General features: G+C 52.6%; 2 protein-coding genes across 4 annotated transcripts in view; one reads left to right on the top strand and one right to left on the bottom strand.

The window, feature by feature from the left end:
• Positions 1–267: 267 nt before the first annotated feature.
• Positions 268–8,959, top strand: LETM2 (leucine zipper and EF-hand containing transmembrane protein 2). Of its 2 annotated transcripts, none has more exons than XM_071454835.1 (10): positions 268–605; positions 1,476–1,902; positions 2,669–2,812; positions 3,589–3,720; positions 4,641–4,844; positions 5,354–5,473; positions 6,021–6,131; positions 6,264–6,350; positions 7,059–7,133; positions 7,708–8,959. In XM_071454835.1, the coding sequence occupies exons 1-10, from the start codon at positions 559–561 to the stop codon at positions 7,756–7,758; spliced, it is 1,398 nt and encodes a 465-aa protein (XP_071310936.1). In that variant the 5' UTR covers positions 268–558; the 3' UTR covers positions 7,759–8,959. The 2 variants fall into 2 exon arrangements, with proteins under 2 accessions (XP_071310936.1, XP_071310935.1); XM_071454834.1 differs by having other exon boundaries at positions 270–605; positions 6,261–6,350.
• Positions 8,960–13,483: 4,524 nt separating this feature from the next.
• Positions 13,484–16,046, bottom strand: part of FGFR1 (fibroblast growth factor receptor 1) — a 34,762-nt gene continuing 32,199 nt past the window's right edge. For both annotated transcript variants that reach the window (XM_071454831.1, XM_071454832.1), the window contains exon 18: positions 13,484–15,930. In XM_071454831.1, the coding sequence (XP_071310932.1) occupies positions 15,754–15,930 (177 nt within the window). In that variant the 3' untranslated portion in view covers positions 13,484–15,753. The remainder of the gene's footprint in view (positions 15,931–16,046) is intronic.

The following is a 16,046-nucleotide window of genomic DNA, read 5'->3' as shown; positions in this document are numbered from 1 at the left end:
CGCAAAACTACCCCGTCTCGCGATGGCGTCACGCCATCGCCGCGTGACGTCACAGCCCGCGCGCCGCCGCCGTTCTCGCGCGCCCAATCAGCGGCTTTTCCCGAGGGCTCCTCGGGTCAGGCCCCGCCCCACTGCGCTCCCATTGGGCGGACCTCCGGCAGGACAGCGATTTTGACTTCTGATTGGCTGGAGTCGAGCAGGGCGTGGCGCGGCGCGATGGCGTCATGGTGCATTCACCACAGAGCGGCCACGGGTCAGAGCGGCGCGCGCGGGGCACGACGGGACGGGTGGGCGGGGCAGGAGGAGTGCGTCCGGCGGTGACCGGAACCGGAAGCGGAACCGGCACCGGGGCACCGGGACAGAAATTGGCATCTCCGGGACTGCCACGAGCACCGGGACCGGAGAGGGGCAGCGTGGCAGCCCCCGGTCCGGCCCCGACGCGCCCGGCAGCGCTCGGGGATGGGGCCGGCCGGGCCCCGGCGGCCCCCGGCGCCCGCCGGAGCTGCCGCCGCCCCCCGCCGCTACCGGGGCTGAGGGCCCGCCGCGCCCGGCCCAGCAATGGCTGCGTGCGGCTGTAACGCGCTCCTGGCTGCGGCCAGGGCCAGGTGAGCCCGCGCGGGGTCGGACGGGCCTGGGGGGGGGTTTGGAGCTTTTATCCATTCCCCGTTAAAGCGGCTCCGGGAGACGCGGCGGGGCTCCCCCTCTCAGGGAAGGGCACAGCACGGCTTGTCGGTACTGCAGCCGTTGCTGGGGATCGGGCTCTCAGCACTAAAGCGATTTCACGGGGCTGGTTTGGTGCTGAGGGGCCGGTTTGGGTGTGATGCCTCGTGTCGGGATCTTTAGCTTGTCAGAGTGACCCCGAGAAAAGTTGGAAAGTCTCTTTTCCCAGCCCGGCGCTTGAAGAAGGAGTCAGAGCTCTTCATTTCTCGGTCTCAAGGTTGTTTATTGTATCTTATCTATAAAATTCTTTCTCCTGCCCTGCCGAGGTCCATCCAGCAGGACAGTTCCAGGCACTCTGCCTGCCCCAGGGCAGGGTTATGTCTTTATACTAAAAACTACGTGTACAATGTTTACAATTACTTCCCAATGTCTATCACCTACGTTAGACAGTGAGCTTCTACTCTAAACCAATCTGTAAGTGCCACCATCACAGCAGAAGATGGAGGCCAAGAAGGAGAAAGGCTGGACACAGCCAGTTCCCTCCATCTTGCCTCCTGAACCCCCATAATCTACTTTTCCACCCCGTGATAACTCCACTATTATTCTACTTAATTTGTTATGGCTTGCAGATCTTCATCTGGGGTTGATAACTTGCTCCACTTGGTCATAATCAAACCCACAGGGGCATTTTGGGCTCTATGCCAGGGTCTCTGAGCCCCCTGGCAGGGTCTGGGCTGCCCAGCACAGCCAGAGGGATTTCCTGACACTTTGGCACTGGGTTCTGCTGCCCTGCTCTTACCCAAACACCTCTCCAGTTTCAGGGGCTCCCGTCTCCTGGCTCACTGCAGCCCTCCATGCTCCCCAGCCTCTGCTCTTGTCCAGCTGGTGGATCCCCAGCTCGCCTGGAGCTGCAGGGACTCCAAGAGCCAGGCCTGGGCACGCCGAGCCTGCCTGCCTCGCTCACCTGCCCACACCCTGCACACCTCCAGCAGCTCCCAGCAGCTGCTGCCAGGGGAGCCCCACGGAAAACCCAGGAACCAGGGAGCTAAAGCTGCTAAAAGCCTGGCCAAGCAGACAGTGGTGGCTCCTGCAGGGAGGAAATCCTTGAGACAGAGAGTCGTGGATGAGCTGAAGCATTACTACCATGGGTTCCACCTGCTCTGGATTGACACCAAGGTGGCTGCCAGGATGGTGTGGAGGCTGCTGCACGGGCAGGTGCTCACCAGGAGGGAGAGGAGAAGGGTGAGTGCCACAATGTTAACGTTCAGGAATACATAATTACAGAATAATTATATGCAGGTGCTTTTATTTAGGTCAGGGGTACAGACCAAAATCTGACTGCAACATGGTTTTGAGCTGAACGTGTTTTATATTCTATCATTATATAACTTACATATTAGTTATTAAACTTACATTGTTCTGTTGAATACATTGATTTCATCCAAGCCTGGATTTCTCCTGATCTCCTCAAACCCCTAACATCATTTCTCATGATTCTTTAAACAATAATTATATCTAATCATATCTAACAATTACATCATTTATCATATACTGACTACACAGGTGCAGTTTCATGTGATCTAGCAAGGCCTAATCTAATAAACTAATATTATATATATTACTATATATAACTATATATAGTTATATAGATATAATACTGTATGTATATAACACTATATATAATAGATATAATATATAATATTATATATAATACTATATATATATCACAGTATATTATATATATATATATATATAGTATTATTTTTGTATTATATTATATATAATATAACTATAACTATACATATATGTAAAATACAGAGTAGAATAGAATACAAGGCCTAACTTTCCCAGGGCCTACTAAGCCTAAATTTCTTTCTAGCTCCCCGATTTTTCTGTGATTTTAAAATCTTTTGCTGTCAACAACACCTGGATAAAGTGATGCAGTAAGAGGCTTAACCCCTTCTTTGGGCACACTTTGGTAATCCCTGCTGTGCTTTTCTCCCTACAGCTGCTGAGAACTTGTGCAGATCTCTTCAGGCTGGTTCCCTTCCTGGTGTTTGTCATTGTTCCCTTCATGGAATTTCTGTTACCTGTGTTCCTGAAGCTCTTCCCTGACATGCTGCCCTCGACGTTTGAGACGGAGTCAAAAAAGGTTTGTGGAGTGTCCCCAGCTCCTCAGAACATCTGTGCAGCTGTGCAGGGCTGCTGTTCCCTGTCTGTGCTGCCAGTGAGCATCAGCCTCACCCCATGCTTGAGGCATTCCCAGCTCATTCCTGAGCTCTGTGATATTACTGTCATATTTTCTGAAAAGTCCTCTTTGCCCAGGATTTTCTCCTGTGTTTGCTGCTCTAGAATGTGGTCTGGAGGTTGTTTATCCAATATGTGAATTGTTTTAACTTAATGACCAATCACAGCCAGGCTCTGAGGAGCCACAAGTTTTTATTATTCATTCTTGTTAAGCCTTCTGTCTGTATCCTTTCTCTTTCTTTAGTATAGTTTTAAAATATAATATAATATATAGTATATAATATATAGTATAAAATATAATATTTAGTATATAATATTTAGTATATAATATATAGAATATATATTATATCATATATAGTAGATATCATATACACTATATATAATATAATATATAGTATGTATATATATAATTAATTATATAATAATTAAATAATAATATATGTAATTATATATTATATATAATAATTAAATAATTAAATAATATATATTAATTAAATAATATATAATTAATATAGTATAATAATAAACCAGCCTTCTGAGACATGGAGTCAAATTCTCATCTCTCACCTCATACTGAGGACCCCCACAAACTCTGGAAGGTTGTGCTGCAGACAGGGATCAGAAGGAATGTGCACAGCAATTCCATTTTCTGATTTATAACTTTGTATTTCCCAAATGAAGGAAGAGAAGCTGAAGAAGAAGCTGAATGCAAGGCTGGAGTTAGCCAAGTTCCTGCGGGAGACCATTGCAGAGATGGCCAAAAGGAACAAGGCAGACACAGGAAAAGGGAAACAATTCTTTTACCTGCACGAGGTAGGATGGCAGCCATGGCACAGACACACCTTTAGAGCTGCTGCCTGGGGCAGAGAGCAGAGCATTTGTACCAGGGCTGCGGGGACAGAGCAGCTGCTGCTCCCTGGGTGCCTCCCTGCCCACCCTGCAGTCAGAGCCCTCCTCACAGGGATTCCCAGCCTGGCAGGGCACACCTTTCACCCTCTGGAACTGCCAGTGGCTGCTCAATAACAGTTTCACTGTGACTTTGAACTGTATCTCCAGCAAGGACAGGAATTCCCCAGTGAGGAGGGGAAGGGGAAGGGGGGGAGATTCCCAGCTGGGGATCCCACTCAGGGCTGTTTGTACCTTGTGTCCCAGCAGCAGAGCCCTGCTCACAGGGATTCCCAGCCTGGCAGGGCACACCTTTCACCTCCTGGAAACTCCAGTGGCCACTCAGTAACAGTTTCACTGTGACTTTGAACTGTATGGTGCTGTCTCCAGCAGGGACAGGAATTCCCCTGTGAGAAAGGGGAAGGAAATTCCCAGCTGGGGATCCCACTCAGGGCTGTTTGTGCCTTGCCTCAGCTCCTGTGACTTTGAACTGTATGGTGCTGTCTCCAGCAGGGACAGGAATTCCCCTGGGAGGGAGGGGAAGGTGGGGAGGTTCCCAGGTGAAGATGCCACTGTATGGTGCTGTCTCCAGCAGGGACAGGAATTCCCCTGGGAGGAAGAGGAAGATGGGGAGGTTCCCAGGTGAAGATGCCCCTGTATCCTGCTATTTCCAACAGGGACAGGAATTCCCCTGGGAGGAAGGGGAAGGTGGGGAGTTTCCCAGGTGAAGATGCCCCTGTATGGTGCTGTCTCCAGCAGGGACAGGAATTCCCCTGGGAGGAAGGGGAAGGTGGGGAGGTTCCAGCTGGGGATCCTGCTCAGCTCATGGCTCTTGGTGCCTCCCCCAGCTCCGTCCCAGTGGCCAGCAGCCCAGCACACAGGAGATTGTGCGCTTCTCCAAGCTCTTTGAGGACGAGCTGACCCTGGAGCACCTGGAGAGGCCCCAGCTGGTGGCCCTGTGCAAGCTGCTGGAGCTGCAGCCCCTGGGCACCAACAACCTCCTGCGCTTCCAGCTGCTGATGCGGCTGCGCAGCATCAAGGCCGATGACGAGGTGGGTCTGCAGCAGCAGCAGCAGCAGCCAGGAGCTGCCCACACCCCCTCACAGCAGGGGAGATTGCTGTTGATGAGAGTCAGATCCTCCCCAGGACACATCCCAGAAGAGAAAACAGAATGAGAGTTCACCTCCCTGCAGTCTGGCATTGCAGATATTGCCACTAGAACGTTTCCTTTTGGAGTCATGCTAACTTATAAAAAAAGGGATGCTTTTTTGGATGTGCAATGGGGTTATTTGGAAAATGGAACCAGGCTTACACGTGCAGAGGTAGTGGCCATAAGTTGCAGCAAGGGAAATTTCATCTTGATAAGAAAAAAAATTAAAATCAGTGAGTGGGTAAACAGTGAAAACAGGTTGCGAAATCCCCATCCCTAAAGAGGTTCAAAGCACAAATACTGAACAATTTTGAGCAGGAGATTGGACTGGGGACCTCCAGAAGCCCTTTCAGGTGCAGCAGGCTCTTGGCTTGCCCTGTGCCTGCATGGGAATGTTGCTGTTCATTGCAGATGATTGCCAAGGAAGGGGTCTGTGGCCTGAGCGTGGCAGAGCTGCAGAGCGCCTGCAGGGCCAGGGGCATGCGGTCACTGGGGCTCTCTGAGGAGCAGCTGAAGGAGCAGCTGGGCCAGGTGAGTGTGCCCTGGCCTGGGCTGCTGTGAGGTTCATCAGAGGACAGGCTCCAGGCAGGGCTCAGGACAGGCAGCAGGCACAGCTTCCTGAGAATTCATGCATGAATTTCAAGTTGGATCCTGACCCACAGAGCTGAGCTCTAAGGCGTGAAGGATCCAGATTATGTCCTAGACTAAAGAGAAAACCACCTTGCTCCTATCTGGCCCTGGTTCTGTTTGAAGTGGGGGGTATTCCTAACTCTTCAGACCCATTTTTTCTCATTATGGTAACTTAACACTGTATTATCCTCACCCACAGAGCTGAGCTCTAAGGCATGAAGGGTCCAGATTATGTCTTAGACTAAAGAGAACACCCTGCTCCTGTCTGGCCCTGGTTCTATTTGGTTAAGTGGGTAGTCCTAACTCTTCAGACCCATTTCTTCTCATGATGGTAACTTAAAACTGTATTATCCAAACTCAAGATTGCTTTAAGGACAGAGTGTTGTATTAATAAATACTCACATAAAGCCAATATGAAGCAATTTTTCCTTCTGTTTTTTTCCAACAGTGGCTGGATCTGCATTTAAAGGAGAACATTCCTTCTTCCCTCCTCCTGCTTTCCCGTGCCTTGTACTTAATAGATATAAAGCCACAATCTGTTCCCATTCCACAGAGCAAGGCAAGTGGTTTGAATAAAGCTCTTAGGTTAATAGCTCAACCATTATGCATTATAAAAATGAAGGACTTTGATAGAATCTTGTTTTCTGAGCCTACAAGTGGACTGAAGTTGTGATTCTGTGTTCTTCAGCAGACAACTGAAGCTGCTGGAGTGATGACATCTGTGCTTGAAGGTCAGGAGACCCTCCTGGATCCTGCCCCTGTTGTACAGGGAAGAAAGGTTAGAAACAGCAGTGTGCAAGCAGGAAAACTTGTGCTGAAATGGTTGGGAATTGGGTGTGACCAAACCTTTCCAAAGCTGGACAAACCCAGTGTTTGACACCACAGCACAGAGCACGAGCAGTGTCTGTTCTTGCACTGTGTGGGTGTTTTTCACTCCAAGAGCCTCTCACTTGCATGTTCTGATTTGAGAGGCAAGGGAAGGGAGCAGGGATCTGCTGTGGCACAACTGGTGCTGTGCCTGGGAGCAGCTGGTTATTGAGTACCATGGTGCTGGCTCCCAGCCAGGGAGGACTCAGCCTCAGCCTGAATTGCTTCAGGCCTCAGCCCAGGTACATTCAGCTCAGAGGAGCCAGTTCAAGAGGACTTGTTTTTAGCCCTCTTAGTGAATTTGGGTTCAGTTGTCCAGGACAAAATGAGCCAAAATACCTGGAGTAAGAAAGCCAGAGCATATGGTTCTCAGCATCACACTGCAGTGAATTCCTTAGATTAGTCCCAGCTGATAAAAGCAGCAGCAGGAATCAAAGAATATTGTATCAACTGCCAGAAATATTTCCACATAGTTAAATTGTGCTGGGGAAACAATGGAAATGCCAGCACAGCTTTCACAGAGTTAGCAGGGAACAGCCTTGTCAGAAGGGAGAAGGGCCTGGGGGGTTTGGGTCTTTCTGAGAGGGTTCTGTGACTTACAGCTGCTTTTTCCTTAAAGACTGAAGAATTTGTGTCCCAGCCAACAGAGAAATTGCCATTCTCTGAAGCAGCAGTGAAGCCTCCCCCACGAGAGGTGAGCCTGTCAGAGTCCTTACACTTCCCAAAGGAGATTGTTCTTCACACAGCTTGCAGCCAAACTGAGGAAGTTTGGAGTGCAGGATGCTGTGAATGCTGCTGAGTTCAGGGAGCAGCTGGAGAAACTGGATGAGAACTGGGGGCTGTTCAATACAAAGATACCACACATTGCAGAGAGCAGTCAAACTGGGGGGAATTACTGGTATATCCTTGTAGTCTTTAATAATCTGCCTTGGGCCAGTGGGACAGACCAGCCTTCCCTTGGGGTCAGCAGGGTAAGAGCCCCTTTGTAGCTGTAAAAATATTTCTGCAGTGATTGTCTTTGTTTTGCCCATTTTCTTTCTGTGAATATTTGATTTCAGTTCAGGTGCTTATGTGCACATCTGGGATGCTGCTTAAGGCAAGTTTGGGAGTCCAGACAGGCTCCTGTCTCCTTTAACCTGAAGAACTTTGCTCCCTATCAACTCTCCAGAGCAGCTTCCCATGCTAAATGGGAAAACACCTTCAGAAAAGATTCTGAATTTCAAGAATTTGTACTGCCTAAAATCTGCCCTTTTCTTTTTTGCCCCTAGACCAAAATGGAAGCATCCCAGAGCAGCAAGGCTGGTGCCAATGGAGCCTAACCTGGAGCCAGCACTGGGAGGAAGCAGTTTCCATCTCCACAGCTCCTGCAAAGGGAGCAGGGATTTCCCAGGAGGCTGCTCTACACAAGGAGGCAGTAGCCCTCAGGGGCCTCTCTGTCCCAAGCTTGTTAGCAACTAGGCCACTGCTGTCTGGATGGCCCCAGACATCTCTTTTGTGCTGGATCCTTGCCCTGCTACTTTTAACTTATGGTGTAAATATGTTAATAATGGTGCTGCTGTCTGTGCTGTTCCTGAGCAGGTGTTTGTGCTTAGCAAAGGCAGCTTTTCGTGTTAGAATGGCCTGTGCACAGAACAAGCTGGGCTGGGCTCCAGCAAAGCCTGTTCTGCAGTGTGAAATCCTCTGCAGGAACATCCCCACACACCCAGGGCCAGCAGCTTGTCCTGAGGGTCACATCTCAGGCTCTTGGTCCTGCTTTGGGTGTTTTAGCCAGTGAGCAGCCCACAAGAACCCACGTGGCCACAGTTTTACTGAGGAGGGGGTGGCCACAGGGAGGGAGGGAGCAGCACTTGGTGGTAGCACTGACCAGAAGGGCTTCAGGCCTTGCTGGACAGGAGCAGCCTCAGCCTGTGAGTGTGGGAGCTGTGCAGGTGCCACACACTGTGACAGAATCTGACTTGCACTTTGAGGATCCCTCTGGGTCACAGGAGGGAGCAACCTGGACCTGCACACCTCTCCTAAGGGTGGAGCTTTGGTTAATCCTCACCAGGCTCAGAACACACACCAAGTGCTCTCCACGCTTGCAAAGTGATTCCTCACGTGCTCAGTTTTTGCCAGACTCTCAGAGGATTCTGAAAAGCTGTTTTTAGCATTTGTTAAATTTTTTACTCTGTCCTATGTAAATACTGAGAAATTACTCACATTATGGATTTTAAATATGTATATTTATACTTACTGTAAAATTAGATTTGGTGCTAAGTAGGAATGAAATGTCTCTTCCAGAGGTCAGCCAGCCTTTAGAACAACCCGACTGAGAGCCAGTTCTCCAAGCTCAGGTAGGAGCAGCACTTTAAACCCAAGGCCTCAGGCTCCTACAGCAACACAGAGCCAGCTGTCAGGTGTCCTGTGTCCTTAGCTCTGTACCTGAGCCTCTCCTTGTTCACCCAGCCCGTCTACAGTGCTGGGTCTGTGTCTAATAAATGGAACAAATGTTGTTTCAATAAAATAACACCTTGCTGTGGAGTTGTGAGCGTGTTCACAGGGGTCTGAGGATGAGGGAAGAGACGAGGATCTGACTCCATGCTTCAGAAGGCTTGATTTATTATTTTATGATATATATTGCATTAAAACTATACTAAAAGAATAGAAGAAAGGATTTCCTCAGAAGGCTAGCTAAGAATAGAGAAAGAATGAATAACAAAGGCTTGTATCTCAGAGAGTCCGAACCAGCTGGGCTGTGATTGGCCATTAATTAGAAACAACCACATGAGACCAATCCCAGATGCACCTGTTGCATTCCACAGCAGCAGATAACCATTGCTTACATTTTGTTCCTGAGGCCTCTCAGCTTCTCAGGAGGAAAAATCCTAAGGAAAGGATTTTCCATAAACGATGTCTGCGACATGGAGTCACTGCTGCCTCTTAGCGCCACAGTGAGGAAAGGAGGCGTCTCCTCCCGCCTGCTGTTCCAGCCCGGGACTGCTCCACTCCCAAACCCGCCTGGCTTTCTCTGGCAGCCTTTGGAAGCCCGGGGAGGTTTGGGGTGAAATGATCAGGGAACGGCTCCTTCATTTGCCAGCCGGCCCGGAGAGCTCCCTGCCCCATCCGAGCACGGAGCTGTGCCGGCTCCGAGGGCTCAGCCCCTGCTCCGGGCGGAGGGAGAGGAGGAGGCTGGACGGGATGAAGGCAGAGCCAGCCAGCGCCGGCTGCCGAGGCAGCAGCACATTCCTCGGCTGAGAAGTTTCAGAGATGGAGAGAGCAGAGGGGCTGGCAGGGAGCCCTGGCATCACCTGGGCACTGCCCTGCCGTGGGTGGGCTCTGGGTGGGCTCTGGTGCCTCCCACGTCCCCATCCTCCAGCCTTGCACCACCACATCACACTGGTGTTTGTGTGAGAGATCATGTGTCCGTTTGCCTCCTGTGTTTTCAATTTAGAAAGATCTGGAAGCTGGGGCTCTCTTCCTTGGATGTCCTGCAGTGCCCACCAGCCCCGTGTTCAGCCTGAAGGGGGCACAGGCTGTGCCAGCCTCCCTCCTCCCAGGGGAGCCCACCCTGGGGCGGGCAGAGGCAAGAGAGACCCTTTCCACACTTCTGAACAAACCCATTTTCAGACCAAAAAACCAGACAGCTTTTTTCCTCAGCCTCACAGGTCGCTGCTGCCTTGGGGAGGCTCTTGGGGACATGGCCACTCTCACTCACCTCTGCCTGGCATGTGGGGACCCCGGGCACCTTCCCAGGACCCCGTACCCTGCAGGCACGCAGGGGGGAGAGGCAGAGATTCTGCTGCATGACCTTCTGAGCGAGGGGAGGAAACGACCCCCGTGGAGCCCCATAAATCACGGGATTCTGTTCTGCAGCGCCGGGCAAACGAAACGCTGAGGAGATCCAAGGCCGTGTGTGCTTTGGCGTGGGGAGAGCTTTTCCAGCCGCGCCGGTGCCAAACACCTTCCAGTCTCCCCTCAGCCTGCACAAGCAGCTCCTCGGCTGTTTATCCTTCCCCTGGGCATCCTCACACTCTTTCTGCTCCAGCCCCGAGCCGGGTGTTGTGGCGCCCGTGTCCGTCCCAGCACTGTTTTGGGGAGATAAACAAAACTCCACAACTTTTGTGAAAGTTGTAAAGCTGGTATGTTTATTACAGCTTTATTACAGCGCTGGATGCATGTGGGAATCGTGACACGTGTACCTCTGGGAACTCCGGATCCCCTCTTATCCCCCTCTCAAATACATATGCATGCAATTTCACCATAGGTTCATACATATTCATTCCCCTGATTCCGAGTGACACTTGCCACTAATTGTGACCGCGTTCACGGGGGTCTTAGGATGAGGGAAGTGACGAGGATCTGACTCCATGTTTCAGAAGGCTTGATTTATTATTTTATGATATATATTATATTAAAACTATACTGAAAGAATAGAAGAAAGGATTTCATCAGAAGGCTGGCTAAGAATAGAAAAAGAAGGAATGATAACAAAAATTTGTGGCTTGGACAGAAAGTCTGAGCCAGCTGGGCTGTGATTGGCCATTAATTAGAAACAACCACACGAGACCAATCCCAGATGCACCTGTTGCATTCCACAGCAGCAGATAACCATTGCTTACATTTTGTTCCTGAGGCCTCTCAGCTGCTCAGGAGAATAAATCCTAAGGAAAGGATTTTTCATGAAAGATGTCTGTGACAATTAATTCTTCAGAGAGAACTCCTGGGCCAGGTTGCCCTGCTCTGTCTGCCCCCCTCCTCCCCCTTTATTTCTTGTCCTTCAGCCCTTCTAGAGAACAGGCACTCAGACTAAACAGCAAGCTACAGACTTAACTCAAAGATGTACGTTCCACCCAAATCAAAATGGATTTCTACCCTGGAAAATTTCCACTCTGCCTCAGCACCTTGCCCTGGAGCCGGGGATTTCAGCTGGATGCTGCTCCTGTGGCAGCGCCAGCCCCGGGCCTTGCGTCAGCCTCTTCCCCTGAAAGCTGCTGGGAAAAGATGCCCCGGTCAGCACTTTTGGAGGAGATTAGTATTCAGAGGGAAAAGCGGTGATTTAGTGCGGCCCAAGCACAACAAAGGCTGGGATTTACAGCTCCCGGATCCCAGCAGCACATTCCTGCAGCCCTTCTGCCTCTGCTATAAACGTGTAACAAAGGAGATGGAGCCTGAACTCGAGCGGGGCAAGGGCTCCGTGGTCAAATCTTGCTTGGAGCGGGATGGGCTGCAGGTGGCAAGGTCCCCAAGGTGTCCCTAGGGATGGTCCCATCCTGCTTCTCCTCGTGGTGCCCAGGACAGGGGGGTTTGGGGGAGCTGTGTGCCCCAGCTGCAGCTGCACACATCTGGCTCTTGCTGACCCCACAGCTGGGTGGGACACGGGGGATGCAGGGTGGCTGAGGGGGCTTGGGGATCACTTCCCACACCCTCTGAGCCCTGCTCTGAGCCGTGGGACCTGCCCCGAGGTGCGATGGCACAGGAGGTTCCTGCACGGCCGGCAGGGGCACAAAGCCCAGCTGAGCGCTGGCAGAGCAGCCACGTCCTGGGCTGGGGCCAGGAGATTGTCCCGGCCCTGCACAGCCCGAGGGCTTTAAAAGGAGAGAACGAGGAAGGCGAGGAGCGGAGAGGACAAAGGATGCTGTGAGAGCCAAGCCCTCAGCAGCCACCGATGCCCAGCACACCCCACCCGCTCAGGGGCTCCTGAGGGCAGCACCTTCAGCTCCTTTATGGCCCTGGAGCCATTTCCCAAGGGATCCTGCCCCATCTCCCTCCTGAGCAGAGACCTTGGTGCTGGGCAGAGCTGGAGGGGCTGCAGGGGCCCAGCTGGGCAGGGGGGGTGCTCTGGTCCTGCAGAATGTGAAATCCTTTTGGGGTATCCCCATCTCCCAGACTGCCCACATGGAGAGGATGGCATAGCAGGAAGAGCAGAGGAGCTGAATCTTCCTGCTGGGCTCCAGCATTCAGGCAGCCCTGTGCCATCAGCCTCTGTCACCCTGGGGACCCTCCATGCTGTGTCCCCGTGGAGTGCAGGGGGCACCCAGCTGCATGTGCCCCCTCCCCAGCCTGCCAGGGAGCACCAGGTGGGTGGTTTCTAATGGTCACCAGCAAGGGCAGCACCCCAGGGACCCTCCATGTGTCCCCACAGAGTGCAGGGGACACCCCAGGGACCCCCCATGCTGTGTCCCCATGGAGTGCAGGGGGCACCCAGCTGCATGTGCCCCCTCCCCAGCCTGGCAGGGAGCACCAGGTGGGTGTTTTTTGCTGGGCACCAGCCAGGGCAGCACCCTGGGACCCTCCATGCTGTGTCCCCATGTCCCCACAGAGTGCAGGGGACACCCCAGGGACCCCCCATGCTGTGTCCCCATGGAGTGCAGGGGGCACCCAGCTGTACATGGCCCTTCCCCAGCCCAGCCAGGCAGCACCAGCAGCTCTGCTGCAGCTGCTCTGCTTATTATCATATTTAATTGCCCTCCTGGTAACCCCAGGAAATGAGCAGGAGCCGGTGAGAGCCGCAGTTTGGGATGATGTAAACACCAACTCCAGCTCTCCCTGTGCCAAGAGAGCTGTGATTTATGGAGCCCCCCAGCCCGGCCCCCAGCCTGGGCTGCCACTTTAATCCAGGCCCGCAAATTCAACATAAATCACTTGATTAAAAGCTCTACTTAATTTAAAGGGGGTGGGGGGTGGGCAGAGTGCAGCTGATCGATTTAATTTACACCGGGAAACAGCAACAAGCAGACACATTTAAAAAGGTTTAAAAAGGCCGGGGAGGCCCCGGTGATGCTGCAGCTGCTTCAGCTGCCTCAGTTTAACCATTTAAAGGCTCTGGAGGGGCTGGCAGCCCCTCTCACCCTCCCTCCATGCATGGCCAGCCACCTCCCACACCCTATCCAGGCCCATGTGGAGTGCAGGGTGCTGGAAGATTTTTATGGGAAGCGCTGGAGCCGTGAAAAACAGAATTCCCCCAAAAGCAGCTGAGCATCACCTTCCCAAAGTGCTGCCTGGATGAGCTGGAGCACCCAGAGTCCCCTCCCCATCACCCCCCTCCCCACCCAAGGGAGATGTAAGGGTGGTTAAAGTCTTTTAATAATTACAAGAATTCCAGAATTTCATTACAGGAAGAGTTTACAACAAATAATATTTCTCCGTACAAAGGCAAAATAAAACTTTTCAAGTAACAGCGGCCTGGCACCGGCGGCAGGGAGGGGTGGGAGGGAGGATTTCAGGGAGTGCCCTGTCTGTCTGTCTGTCCGTGGGACTGCAGGGGGAGCACAGAGCTGGGGTGAGGATGTGAGGATGTGAGGATGTGAGGATGTGAGGATGAGGATGTGAGGATGTGAGGATGTGAGGATGTGAGGATGAGGATGTGAGGATGCTCCCCCCTCCCAGGTAAGGCACTGGTGGGGTTGGCACCGAGCTGGGCACTGCCCGGAGCTCCCCCCAGGGCAGGGGATGGGGGGCAAGGGCAGCCCCCTCCTTCCTTCCCTCCTTCCCTCCCTCCCTCCCCGGGGCCAGGGCAAGGCCAGGCACGTAATGACAATGGATTCCCAAAAGGCATCATCGACACATTATTATTATTCTTCTTATTATTGTTGTTTAATACAACCCCATATAAAACTGAAGCAGCAGCAGCAAATTCTTATCGAGGGGACCTAAACTGAAATAGGTTTAGAACATAATTTAAAAAAATAAAACCAGCAAAAATAGCAAAATATATGACTTTTTTTTTTTTTTTATATATAGCAACTGATATCTACCAGCCACTAGTACCTTCCTACCAAACTGGTATATCTCTGGTAACAACCCTTTTTAAAAAGACATGTAAATATATATTCATATTTATACATATTTTTCGTTATGTACATGGGACTCTGGGTTTAGCACAGGTGGGTTCAGTCACCTCTGAGCAGTGCAGGGCTCCTGCCCTGGGTGTGCCAGGCCTGGCTCAGCAAAGCCCACGCGTGCTGGTCCTGTGGCCTGGGGGCATCCTGGGCAGGAGGGAGCCCCACACCATGAGGGTCCTGGCGTGCTGAGGGTCCCAGGGAGGCTCCTGGCACACCAGTGATGGTTACAGAACACCAGGGAGGCTCCTGGCACACCAGTGATGGTTACAGAACACCAGGGAGGCTCCTGGCACACCAGTGATGGTTACAGAACACCAGTGATGGTCCTGGCACACCAGTGATGGTTACAGAACGCCAGGGAGGCTCCTGGCACACCAGTCAGGGTCACAAAATACCAATGAGGCTCATGGCACACCAGTGAGGCTCCCAGCACACCAATGAGGGTCCTGGCACACCAATGAGGGTCCTGGCACATTGGTGAGGGTCCTGGCACACCAGTGAGGCTCCTGGTGCACATGTGATGGTTACAGAACACCAATGAGGCTACTGGCACACCAATGAGGCTCCCAGCACACCAGTGATGGTTACAGAACACCAGTAAGGCTCCTGGCACACCAGTCAGGGTCCTGGCACTCCAGTGAGGCTCCTGGCACACCAGTGAGACTCCCAGCACACCAGTGATGGTCCTGGCACACCAGTGATGGTTACAGAACATCAGTGAGGCTCCTGGCACACCAGTGAGGCTCCCAGCACACCACTGAGGCTCCTGGCACACCAGTGATGGTTACAGAACATCAGTGAGGCTCCTGGCACACCAGTCAGGGTCCTGGCACACCAGTGATGGTCCTGGCACACCAGTGATGGTTACAGAACACCAGTGAGGCTCCTGGCACACCTGTGAGGCTCCTGGCACACCAGTGATGGTTACAGAACACCAATGAGGGTCCTGGCACACCAGTCAGGGTCCTGGCACACCAGTCAGGGTCCTGGCACACCAGTGAGGCTCCCAGCACACCAGTGATGGTCCTGGCACACCAGTGAGGCTCCCAGCACACCACTGAGGCTCCTGGCACACCAAGGCTCCCCCCTTGTGCAGCTGCAGGAGCTGGGTGCTGCTCCCAGCTCACCAGGTTCTCCTGGGGGCACACCAGCCCAGCTCCTGTGCCTGACCAGGCTGTGCCACCCCAGGATGCCTGGCTGGGCTCTTTGGCCACGCATTGCCCACAGGAGAGGATTTCAGCTCAGCCAAGTGGGAACTCTCCAGCACAGAACTGACGGAAAAGAGGTTTAAAAACAGGAGGAAAGGCCACGGAAACCCTGGAGCCTTTGGGCTGTGCAGAGCTGACACGAGAGGCAGGAGGAGCTGGGTGGTTTTGGTTATGTTGAGATGCTACAGATGTCTCTGAACCCTTTCTGCACCAGCCGAGCACAACCAGGCTGTGCAGGCAGCGTCCACGGGCACGGCCCGGCGGGGCAGCCCTGGCAGTGCCACCCTCAGTGTCGCTTCAGTCCACCATTGCTGTGCTGAGGGGGGAGCTTGGGGAGGCAGGGCTCATCCGGGAGCGGGTCGTGGGAGAACACCGAGTCCTCTCCCGAGGAGCAGGTGGAGCTGCGCGTGTCCGGGAAGCCGGGGGAGTACTGGTCCAGAGGCATGGACAGGTCCAGGTACTCCTGGAGGGACAAACCCCAGTCACAGGCTCAGAAAGGGACAGGGCAGAGCCTCACATAGGTGCCACTTCTCCTACTGAGCCCAGGAACCAGAGGAGTACTGATCCAGAGGCATGGAC

The sequence above is a fragment of the Agelaius tricolor genome, unplaced genomic scaffold, assembly GCF_023055355.1.
Source record: "Agelaius tricolor isolate 1412-34295 unplaced genomic scaffold, bAgeTri1.0.p SCAF_41, whole genome shotgun sequence".
Classification (NCBI taxonomy): domain Eukaryota; kingdom Metazoa; phylum Chordata; class Aves; order Passeriformes; family Icteridae; genus Agelaius; species Agelaius tricolor.
Note: the sequence above shows the minus strand (reverse complement) of the source record. Positions and strands in the feature narration are given on the sequence as shown.